This window comes from Entelurus aequoreus, linkage group LG10 (assembly GCF_033978785.1).
Source record: "Entelurus aequoreus isolate RoL-2023_Sb linkage group LG10, RoL_Eaeq_v1.1, whole genome shotgun sequence".
Taxonomy (NCBI): Eukaryota; Metazoa; Chordata; class Actinopteri; order Syngnathiformes; family Syngnathidae; genus Entelurus; species Entelurus aequoreus.
In genome coordinates this window covers 3,318,692-3,330,858 of record NC_084740.1, presented here as the reverse complement: position 1 = coordinate 3,330,858, position 12,167 = coordinate 3,318,692, and the positions used below count along the sequence as shown (strand labels likewise).

At 39.3% G+C, this 12,167-nt stretch overlaps 1 protein-coding gene across 3 annotated transcripts in view; it reads right to left on the bottom strand.

Moving 5' to 3' along the window:
- Positions 1-1,547: 1,547 nt before the first annotated feature.
- The window catches only part of aldoca (aldolase C, fructose-bisphosphate, a), a 30,099-nt gene continuing 19,479 nt past the window's right edge, over positions 1,548-12,167 (bottom strand). For 2 of the 3 annotated variants that reach the window (XM_062059842.1, XM_062059843.1), the window contains 2 exons: positions 8,044-8,142; positions 1,548-2,035 (listed from right to left, as the gene is read on the bottom strand). In XM_062059842.1, the coding sequence (XP_061915826.1) occupies positions 8,050-8,142 (93 nt within the window). In that variant the 3' untranslated portion in view covers positions 1,548-2,035; positions 8,044-8,049. Of the gene's footprint in view, positions 2,039-8,043; positions 8,143-12,167 lie in introns of all 3 variants that reach the window. The other variant, XM_062059844.1, reaches the window with a different exon arrangement.

Below are 12,167 nucleotides of genomic sequence, written 5' to 3'. Positions count from 1 at the left end.
TCTGACCTTCAAAATAAAATATTTATGTGCTCCTTGAACCAAACATTGTGGATAAAAGACAAGTTGTTCACTATTTTATTTAAGGACTAAATTGCAATAATAAACATATGTTTCATGTACCCTAAGATTTTTTGTTACAATAAAGACAATAATGACATTTTTTGTGGTCCCCTTTATTTAGAAAAGTATCAAAATACATTTTGGTACTGGTACAACCCTGATGTGTATATATGCATGTGTGTGTACTATATATATATATATATATATATATATATATATATATATATATATATATATATATATATATATATATATATATATATATATATATATATACAAACCCCGTTTCCATATGAGTGATTTCTCCACATTCTCTGAACCCTTTGATGATATTACGGAGCGTAGATGGTGAAATCCCTAAATTCCTTGCAATAGCTGCTTGAGAAAGGTTGTTCTTAAACTGTTCAACAATTTGCTCAGGCATTTGTTGACAAAGTGGTGACCGTCGCCCCATCCTTGTTTGTGAATGACTGAGCATTTTTTGGGAAGCTGTTTTTATACCCAATCATGGCACCCACCTGTTCCCAATTAGCCTGCACACCTGTGGGATGTTCCAAATAAGTGTTTGATGAGCATTCCTCAACTTTATCAGTATTTATTGCCACCTTTCCCAACTACTTTGTCACGTGTTGCAGCCATGAAATTCTAAGTTAATTATTATTTGCAAAAAAAAAAAAAAGTTTATGAGTTTGAACATGAAATATGTTGTCTTTGTAGCATATTCAACTGAATATGGCTTGAAAATGATGTGCAAATCATTGTATTCTGTTTATATTTACATCTAACACAATTTCCCAACTCATATGGAAACGGGGTTTGTATATACTGTATATATATATATATATACAGTGTATATTGATAAATATTGTGTGTGGTTTTTAAGTAAGTTTCTTTCACCTTGGCTGGTAATGCAATAAATAAATATAATGTTTGTATTTCTAAAATTGTTGTGCATCAAATTGAATAAAAATATGGTTTTGTTTGCGTGGATAAAAATGTACTGCAAGACATGATGTAATAAAATAGTGCATGAATGAAATGTATAAGACTAGTTTTGGAAGTAAATGTTGGCAAACTATTTTAAGCAGAAATAAGATTGCATAAATGTAGCTTAGTTTGGCATTTTTGAATTGTATTTTTTATGTTTGTTTTCTGCGAGTTCATTTCTTTTTTGATCGGTTAATAAAGTTCAAGTACCACTGATAGTCACACACACACACACACACACACACACACACACACACACACACACACACACACACACACACACACACACACACACACACACACACACACACACACACACACACACACACACACACAAGGTGTGGTGAAATTTGTCCTCTGCATTTGACCCATCACCTTTGTTTCACCCCCTGGGAGGTGAGGGGAGCAGTGAGCAGCAGCGGTGGCCACGCCCAGGAATCATTTTTGGTGATTTAACCCCCAATTCCAAGCCTTGATGCTGAGTGCCAAGCAGGGAGGTCATGTTTCTAGTCTTTGGGACGACTCCAGACCCTCCAGGTTCAGGCCAGACTCTCTGACCACAAGACCAGTGAGTAAATATTTCACCTCAGACTTTAAGGGCCATGGAAATCATGTTTTATTGACACATTGATGGACAGGAAACAACGTTAAAGGTAAAGTTGTGATACATGAGAGAATTCTTCAATCTTTTCAATAGCAGCTGGAATTTGTTCTTCCTTTCTTTAGGATAAGAGTTGATAACTGAGCATTATTTCCAAGAAGGTGATAACAGACATCTTGACTAGTAACACACAACTATTTATATTATCATCAAGTCATCGAATTATCTCCTGAAACTTCAAACCAAATCCAGTGTTCCAGTACGAGAAACAGGAAGTCCTGTTCCTGGTCCTGGTCCTGGTCCTGGTCCAGTGGTTTGTAAAAGTCCAAGAAGAGCATCAATGCTGTATTGAATGATGTCAGTCTTATGTTGTATGAGTGGAGGAATCTGCTGGTGTGAGAAAATACAAGTACAAGAAGTTGATTCCAACTGACCTCACCACCATCATTGGTAGACGTAATGAACGTGTGATGAAACAAGTCATGTTGACATGAAACATGTTACATAAAGAGAGTTCAAACTAAGAACAAGGACGTTCAATTGGGACATAACATCAATAAAATAAGGGCTGTCAAATTGAAGGAGTTAACTAATCACCAAGAATTAGCACGTTCATCTCAAATACACTAAGATTATTCAGGCTATTTATTTGGACCTTTACCTTGATTAACTGCTACAAAGACGCAACACGACAACAAATAAAGGCGAAAGGATAAAAAACATCCACTTATTGGATATAATGTCACTGTTCTGCAGAACTTTCTACAACAAAGTGAAACAGTAAAACAACAGCATCTGTCTTTCTCTTGACTAAAACCCAATGACTGGTGCGTTTGTGAACACTTGGAAATAATTCAAGTGTTCCTGAATGTGGCTTTGATCTACGGAGTAAACAACTCAAAACTAAGGTGCTTTCCTCTAAAGGCGTACATTTGTCTAAATATGGCCAAGGACACGCATTATTGGGACTAATCACCAAGAATTAGCACATTCATCTTAAATACACTAAGATTATTCAGGCTATTTATTTGGACATTTACCTTAACTGCTACACAATCAGGGATCAAAGTCAGTGCAAGTTTAGTGAGCAGAGTCTTTTCCTCAGCGTTTATATTTCACCGTGTTTGTTACATCTTTGTTGCATTCATAAATATGACCATCAAGTAAAGCAGCAACGTTCATATATTCTCAATATTCAGTGTTTTATTGTTCTTAGTCACTATTGTCAATCCCACATGTTGGTTTTTCATGTACATTCTGAGTGTCTTTTCAGTAAAAAAAAACTAAAAAGACTATCTCAAAACCAGAATGAACTTTAGTATTTTAACTCAATGATGTGACAGTCAGAATGTACATCACATATAGAATGTGGGATTGAACATATTGATGATATGACAGTCAGAATGTACATCAAATATAGAATGTGGGATTGAACATATTGATGATATGACAGTCAGAATGTACATCAAATATAGAATGTGGGATTGAACATATTGATGATATGACAGTCAGAATGTACATCACATATAGAATGTGGGATTGAACATATTGACTATAAACAATAAAACACTGAATATTGGGAGTATATAAACGTTGCTCCTCTACTTGCCAGACCACTTCCTTCATCAACATATTTTACAATCCAACAAAGACACAACATAGACGGCAACAAATGAAGGCAAAAGGATAAAAAACATACATTTAGTGCACCAACCCAAACATTTTTTTAACTGTTTTTATTAGAGATGTCCGATAATGGCTTTTTTGCCGATATCCGATATTGTCCAACTCTTAATTACCGATTCCGATATCAAGCGATACGGATATATACAGTGGTGGAATGAACACATTATTATGCCTCATTTTGTTGTGATGCCCCGCTGGATGCATTAAACAATGTAACAAGGTTTTACTAAATAAATCAACTCAAGTTATGGAACAAAAAGTGCCAACATGGCACTGCCATATTTATTATTGAAGTCACATTTTTTAACATGCCTCAAAACAGCAGCTTGGAATTTGGGACATGCTCTCCCTGAGAGAGCATGAGGAGGTTGAGGTGGGCGGGGGTGGGGGGGGTGGGGGGGGGGGGGGTGTATATTGTAGCATCCCGGAAGAGTTAGTGTTTCAAGGGGTTCCGGGTATTTGTTGTGTTGTGTTTATGTTGTGTTACGGTGCGGATGTTCTCCCGAAATGTGTTTGTCATTCTTGTTTGGTGTGGGTTCACAGTGTGGCGCATATTTGTAACAGTGTTAAACTTGTTTATACGGCCACCCTCAGTGTGACCTGTATGGCTGTTGACCAAGTATGCCTTGCAGTCACTTGTGTGTGTGAAAAGCCGTAGATATTATGTGATTGGGCCGGCACGCAAAGGCAGTGCCTTTAAGACACGCCCCCAATTTTGTTGTCTGGGTGGAAATCGGGAGAAATTCAGGAGAATGGTTGCCCCGGGAGATTTTCGGGAGTGGCACTGACATTCCGGAGTCTCCCGGGAAAATGGGGAGTGTTGGCAAGTATGACTGGGAGACACAACTGCTCTGTACTTCTCCCTACGTCCGTGTACCACTCCGTACAGCCGCCTTTTAAAATGTCATACATTTTACTTTTTGAAACCGATACCGATAATTTCCGATATTACATTTTAAAGCATTTATCGGCCGATAATATCGGCAATCCGATATTATCGGACATCTCTAGTGATGACCTGTGTTCAGTAAGACTATAGATGATCTCTGAGTAGTGATGACCTGTGTTCAGTAAGACTATAGATGATCTCTGAGTGGTGATGACCTGTGCTCAGTAAGACTATAGATGATCTCTGAGTAGTGATGACCTGTGCTCAGTAAGACTATAGATGATCTCTGAGTGGTGATGACCTGTGTTCAGTAAGACTATAGATGATCTCTGAGTAGTGATGACCTGTGTTCAGTAAGACTATAGATGATCTCTGAGTAGTGATGACCTGTGTTCAGTAAGACTATAGATGATCTCTGAGTGGTGATGACCTGTGTTCAGTAAGACTATAGATGATCTCTGAGTGGTGATGACCTGTGTTCAGTAAGACTATAGATGATCTCTGAGTGGTGATGACCTGTGTTCAGTAAGACTATAGATGATCTCTGAGTGGTGATGACCTGTGTTCAGTAAGACTATAGATGATCTCTGAGTGGTGGTGACCTGTGTTCAGTAAGACTATAGATGATCTCTGAGTGGTGATGACCTGTGTTCAGTAAGACTATAGATGATCTCTGAGTGGTGATGACCTGTGCTCAGTAAGACTATAGATGATCTCTGAGTGGTGATGACCTGTGTTCAGTAAGACTATAGATGATCTCTGAGTGGTGATGACCTGTGTTCAGTAACACTATAGATGATCTCTGAGTGGTGATGACCTGTGCTCAGTAAGACTATAGATGATCTCTGAGTGGTGATGACCTGTGTTCAGTAAGACTATAGATGATCTCTGAGTGGTGATGACCTGTGCTCAGTAAGACTATAGATGATCTCTGAGTGGTGATGACCTGTGTTCAGTAAGACTATAGATGATCTCTGAGTGGTGATGACCTGTGCTCAGTAAGACTATAGATGATCTCTGAGTGGTGATGACCTGTGCTCAGTAAGACTATAGATGATCTCTGAGTAGTGATGACCTGTGTTCAGTAAGACTATAGATGATCTCTGAGTGGTGATGACCTGTGTTCAGTAACACTATAGATGATCTCTGAGTGGTGATGACCTGTGCTCAGTAAGACTATAGATGATCTCTGAGTGGTGATGACCTGTGTTCAGTAAGACTATAGATGATCTCTGAGTGGTGATGACCTGTGTTCAGTAAGACTATAGATGATCTCTGAGTGGTGATGACCTGTGCTCAGTAAGACTATAGATGATCTCTGAGTGGTGATGACCTGTGTTCAGTAACACTATAGATGATCTCTGAGTGGTGATGACCTGTGTTCAGTAACACTATAGATGATCTCTGAGTGGTGATGACCTGTGTTCAGTAAGACTATAGATGATCTCTGAGTGGTGATGACCTGTGTTCAGTAACACTATAGATGATCTCTGAGTGGTGATGACCTTGTGCTCAGTAAGACTATAGATGTGAAGTGAGTGAATTACATTTATATAGCGCTTCTTCTCAAGTGACTCAAAGCGCTTCACACAGTGAAACCCAATATCTAAGTTACATTCAAACCAGTGTGGGTGGCACTGGAGCAGGTGGGTAAAGTGTCTTGCCCAAGGACACAACGGCAGTGACTAGGATGGCGGAAGCGGGGATCGAACCTGCAACCCTCAAGTTGCTGGCATGGCCGCTCTACCAACCGAGCTATACCGCCCCAACACTATAGATGATCTCTGAGTGGTGATGACCTGTGCTCAGTAAGACTATAGATGATCTCTGAGTGGTGATGACCTGTGTTCAGTAAGACTATAGATGATCTCTGAGTGGTGATGACCTGTGCTCAGTAAGACTATAGATGATCTCTGAGTGGTGATGACCTGTGTTCAGTAAGACTATAGATGATCTCTGAGTAGTGATTACCTGTGTTCAGTAAGACTATAGATGATCTCTGAGTAGTGATGACCTGTGCTCAGTAAGACTATAGATGATCTCTGAGTAGTGATGACCTGTGTTCAGTAAGACTATAGATGATCTCTGAGTGGTGATGACCTGTGTTCAGTAAGACTATAGATGATCTCTGAGTGGTGATGACCTGTGTTCAGTAAGACTATAGATGATCTCTGAGTGGTGATGACCTGTGTTCAGTAAGACTATAGATGATCTCTGAGTGGTGATGACCTGTGCTCAGTAAGACTATAGATGATCTCTGAGTAGTGATGACCTGTGTTCAGTAAGACTATAGATGATCTCTGAGTGGTGATGACCTGTGTTCAGTAAGACTATAGATGATCTCTGAGTAGTGATGACCTGTGCTCAGTAAGACTATAGATGATCTCTGAGTAGTGATGACCTGTGTTCAGTAAGACTATAGATGATCTCTGAGTGGTGATGACCTGTGTTCAGTAAGACTATAGATGATCTCTGAGTAGTGATGACCTGTGCTCAGTAAGACTATAGATGATCTCTGAGTAGTGATGACCTGTGTTCAGTAAGACTATAGATGATCTCTGAGTGGTGATGACCTGTGTTCAGTAAGACTATAGATGATCTCTGAGTGGTGATGACCTGTGCTCAGTAAGACTATAGATGATCTCTGAGTAGTGATGACCTGTGTTCAGTAAGACTATAGATGATCTCTGAGTAGTGATGACCTGTGTTCAGTAAGACTATAGATGATCTCTGAGTGGTGATGACCTGTGTTCAGTAAGACTATAGATGATCTCTGAGTGGTGATGACCTGTGCTCAGTAAGACTATAGATGATCTCTGAGTGGTGATGACCTGTGCTCAGTAAGACTATAGATGATCTCTGAGTAGTGATGACCTGTGTTCAGTAAGACTATAGATGATCTCTGAGTAGTGATGACCTGTGTTCAGTAAGACTATAGATGATCTCTGAGTAGTGATGACCTGTGCTCAGTAAGACTATAGATGATCTCTGAGTGGTGATGACCTGTGTTCAGTAAGACTATAGATGAGCTCTGAGTGGTGATGACCTGTGTTCAGTAAGACTATAGATGATCTCTGAGTGGTGATGACCTGTGCTCAGTAAGACTATAGATGATCTCTGAGTAGTGATGACCTGTGTTCAGTAAGACTATAGATGATCTCTGAGTAGTGATGACCTGTGTTCAGTAAGACTATAGATGATCTCTGAGTAGTGATGACCTGTGTTCAGTAAGACTATAGATGATCTCTGAGTAGTGATGACCTGTGTTCAGTAAGACTATAGATGATCTCTGAGTAGTGATGACCTGTGCTCAGTAAGACTATAGATGATCTCTGAGTGGTGATGACCTGTGTTCAGTAAGACTATAGATGATCTCTGAGTGGTGATGACCTGTGTTCAGTAAGACTATAGATGATCTCTGAGTAGTGATGACCTGTGTTCAGTAAGACTATAGATGATCTCTGAGTGGTGATGACCCGTGCTCAGTAAGACTATAGATGATCTCTGAGTAGTGATGACCTGTGCTCAGTAAGAGTATAGATGATCTCTGAGTGGTGATGACCTGTGCTCAGTAAGACTATAGATGATCTCTGAGTGGTGATGACCTGTGTTCAGTAAGACTATAGATGATCTCTGAGTGGTGATGACCTGTGTTCAGTAAGACTATAGATGATCTCTGAGTGGTGATGACCTGTGTTCAGTAAGACTATAGATGATCTCTGAGTGGTGATGACCTGTGTTCAGTAAGACTATAGATGATCTCTGAGTGGTGATGACCTGTGTTCAGTAAGACTATAGATGATCTCTGAGTGGTGATGACCTGTGCTCAGTAAGAGTAGCAGGAGCTGTAGATGCCGTGGGTAGAATCTGGGTAGTTTTCGGCGCCCGTGTACTTCCCTCGACATGCCAGACTGTTGACCTGTTAAACACAAGTAGTAAACAAAGAATGTCAACATGTTGTTGTTCATATTTCCACTTTGTTTGGTGTATAAAGTCAAAGTTTTGTGTGCTTAAGTCTGCTTCAGTTGGAACGAGCACAACTTTAGCACTTCTGCCTAATTGACTCTGGTAACTTTAGCACTTCTGCCTAATTGACTCTGGTAACTTTAGCACTTCTGCCTAATTGACTCTGGTAACTTTAGCACTTCTGCCTAATTGACTCTGGTAACTTTAGCACTTCTGCCTAATTGACTCTGGTAACTTTAGCACTTCTGCCTAATTGACTCTGGTAACTTTAGCACTTCTGCCTAATTGACTCTGGTAACTTTAGAACTTCTGCCTAATTGACTCTGGTAACTTTAGCACTTCTGCCTAATTGACCCTGGTAACTTTAGCACTTCTGCCTAATTGACTCTGGTAACTTTAGCACTTCTGCCTAATTGACTCTGGTAACTTTAGCACTTCTGCCTAATTGACCCTGGTAACTTTAGCACTTCTGCCTAATTGACTCTGGTAACTTTAGCACTTCTGCCTAATTGACTCTGGTAACTTTAGCACTTCTGCCTAATTGACTCTGGTAACTTTAGCACTTCTGCCTAAATGACTCTGGTAACTTTAGCACTTCTGCCTAATTGACTCTGGTAACTTTAGCACTTCTGCCTAAATGACTCTGGTAACTTTAGCACTTCTGCCTAATTGACTCTGGTAACTTTAGCACTTCTGCCTAATTGACTCTGGTAACTTTAGCACTTCTGCCTAATTGACTCTGGTAACTTTAGCACTTCTGCCTAATTGACTCTGGTAACTTTAGCACTTCTGCCTAATTGACTCTGGTAACTTTAGCACTTCTGCCTAATTGACTCTGGTCAGGATGGAGAAGACAACAACTTTTGAAAGTGCATCAAAAAAGCCAAAATGGGACAATAGAGTGATTATTTGTGCCATGACTTTGTAACACTGCATTATGTCCATGTTTGATATAAACAGTAGATGCTAGTCATCATTCAGCAATAATATTCATTGTAAGAATATGACAAATCTACTTTGTGCTTCAATTTGTGGATTATTTGGATTCTTCTGGTCATCAAAATGATGCAAGGTCCATTTATAACAATCACCATGACAACAAGTATAGCCAAGTTCTTTTCCCAATTGACACCAACACTTAATTGGCACCAACAGTTAATTGGCACCAATAGTTATATGGCAGCAATAGTTAATTGGCACCGACAGTTAACTGGCAGCAATAGTTAATGGGCAGCAATAGTTATATGGCAGCAATAGTTAATGGGCAGCAATAGTTAATGGGCAGCAATAGTTAATGGGCAGCAATAGTTAATGGGTAGCAATAGTTATATGGCAGCAATAGTTAATGGGCAGCAATAGTTGTATGGCAGCAATAGTTAATGGGCAGCAATAGTTAATGGGTAGCAATAGTTATATGGCAGCAATAGTTAATGGGCAGCAATAGTTAATGGGTAGCAATAGTTGTATGGCAGCAATAGTTAATGGGCAGCAATAGTTAATGGGTAGCAATAGTTATATGGCAGCAATAGTTAATGGGCAGCAATAGTTAATGGGCAGCAATAGTTATATGGGCAGCAATAGTTAATGGGTAGCAATAGTTATATGGCAGCAATAGTTAATGGGCAGTAATAGTTAATGGGCAGCAATAGTTAATGGGTGGCAATAGTTATATGGCAGCAATGGTTATATGGCAGCAATAGTTAATGGGCAGCAATAGTTAATGGGTAGCAATAGTTATATGGCAGCAATAGTTAATGGCAGCAATAGTTAATGGGTAGCAATAGTTAATGGGTAGCAATAGTTATATGGCAGCAATAGTTAATGGGCAGCAATAGTTAATGGGTAGCAATAGTTATATGGCAGCAATAGTTAATGGGCAGCAATAGTTAATGGGTAGCAATAGTTAATGGGCAGCAATAGTTAATGGGTAGCAATAGTTAATGGGTAGCAATAGTTATATGGCAGCAATAGTTAATGGGCAGCAATAGTTAATGGGTAGCAATAGTTAATGGGTAGCAATAGTTATATGGCAGCAATAGTTAATGGGCAGCAATAGTTAATGGGTAGCAATAGTTATATGGCAGCAATAGTTAATGGGCAGCAATAGTTAATGGGTAGCAATAGTTATATGGCAGCAATAGTTAATGGGCAGCAATAGTTAATGGGCAGCAATAGTTATATGGGCAGCAATAGTTAATGGGTAGCAATAGTTATATGGCAGCAATAGTTAATGGGCAGTAATAGTTAATGGGCAGCAATAGTTAATGGGTGGCAATAGTTATATGGCAGCAATGGTTATATGGCAGCAATAGTTAATGGGCAGCAATAGTTAATGGGTAGCAATAGTTATATGGCAGCAATAGTTAATGGGCAGCAATAGTTAATGGGTAGCAATAGTTAATGGGTAGCAATAGTTATATGGCAGCAATAGTTAATGGGCAGCAATAGTTAATGGGTAGCAATAGTTATATGGCAGCAATAGTTAATGGGCAGCAATAGTTAATGGGTAGCAATAGTTATATGGCAGCAATAGTTAATGGGCAGCAATAGTTAATGGGTAGCAATAGTTATATGGCAGCAATAGTTAATGGGCAGCAATAGTTAATGGGTAGCAATAGTTATATGGCAGCAATAGTTAATGGGCAGCAATAGTTAATGGGCAGCAATAGTTATATGGCAGCAATAGTTAATGGGCAGCAATAGTTAATGGGCAGCAATAGTTAATGGGTAGCAATAGTTATATGGCAGCAATAGTTAATGGGCAGCAATAGTTAATGGGTAGCAATAGTTATATGGCAGCAATAGTTAATGGGCAGCAATAGTTAATGGGTAGCAATAGTTAATGGGTAGCAATAGTTATATGGCAGCAATAGTTAATGGGCAGCAATAGTTAATGGGTAGCAATAGTTATATGGCAGCAATAGTAAATGGGCAGCAATAGTTAATGGGCAGCAATAGTTAATGGGTAGCAATAGTTATATGGCAGCAATAGTAAATGGGCAGCAATAGTTAATGGGCAGCAATAGTTAATGGGTAGCAATAGTTATAGGGCACCAATAGTTATATGGCAGCAATAATTAATGGGCAGCAATAGTTAATGGGCAGCAATAGTTAATGGGCAGCAATAGTTAATGGGTAGCAATAGTTAATGGGCAGCAATAGTTAATGGGCAGCAATAGTTAATGGGTAGCAATAGTTAATGGGCAGCAATAGTTAATGGGTAGCAATAGTTAATGGGCAGCAATAGTTAATGGGCAGCAATAGTTAATGGGTAGCAATAGTTAATGGGCAGCAATAGTTAATGGGTAGCAATAGTTAATGGGCAGCAATAGTTAATGGGCAGCAATAGTTAATGGGTAGCAATAGTTAATGGGCAGCAATAGTTAATGGGTAGCAATAGTTAATGGGCAGCAATAGTTAATGGGCAGCAATAGTTAATGGGTAGCAATAGTTAATGGGCAGCAATAGTTAATGGGTAGCAATAGTTAATGGGCAGCAATAGTTAATGGGTAGCAATAGTTATATGGCAGCAATAGTTAATGGGCAGCAATAGTTAATGGGCAGCAATAGTTATATGGGCAGCAATAGTTAATGGGTAGCAATAGTTATATGGCAGCAATAGTTAATGGGCAGTAATAGTTAATGGGCAGCAATAGTTAATGGGTGGCAATAGTTATATGGCAGCAATGGTTATATGGCAGCAATAGTTAATGGGCAGCAATAGTTAATGGGTAGCAATAGTTATATGGCAGCAATAGTTAATGGGCAGCAATAGTTAATGGGTAGCAATAGTTAATGGGTAGCAATAGTTATATGGCAGCAATAGTTAATGGGCAGCAATAGTTAATGGGTAGCAATAGTTATATGGCAGCAATAGTTAATGGGCAGCAATAGTTAATGGGTAGCAATAGTTAATGGGCAGCAATAGTTAATGGGTAGCAATAGTTAATGGGTAGCAATAGTTATATGGCAGCAATA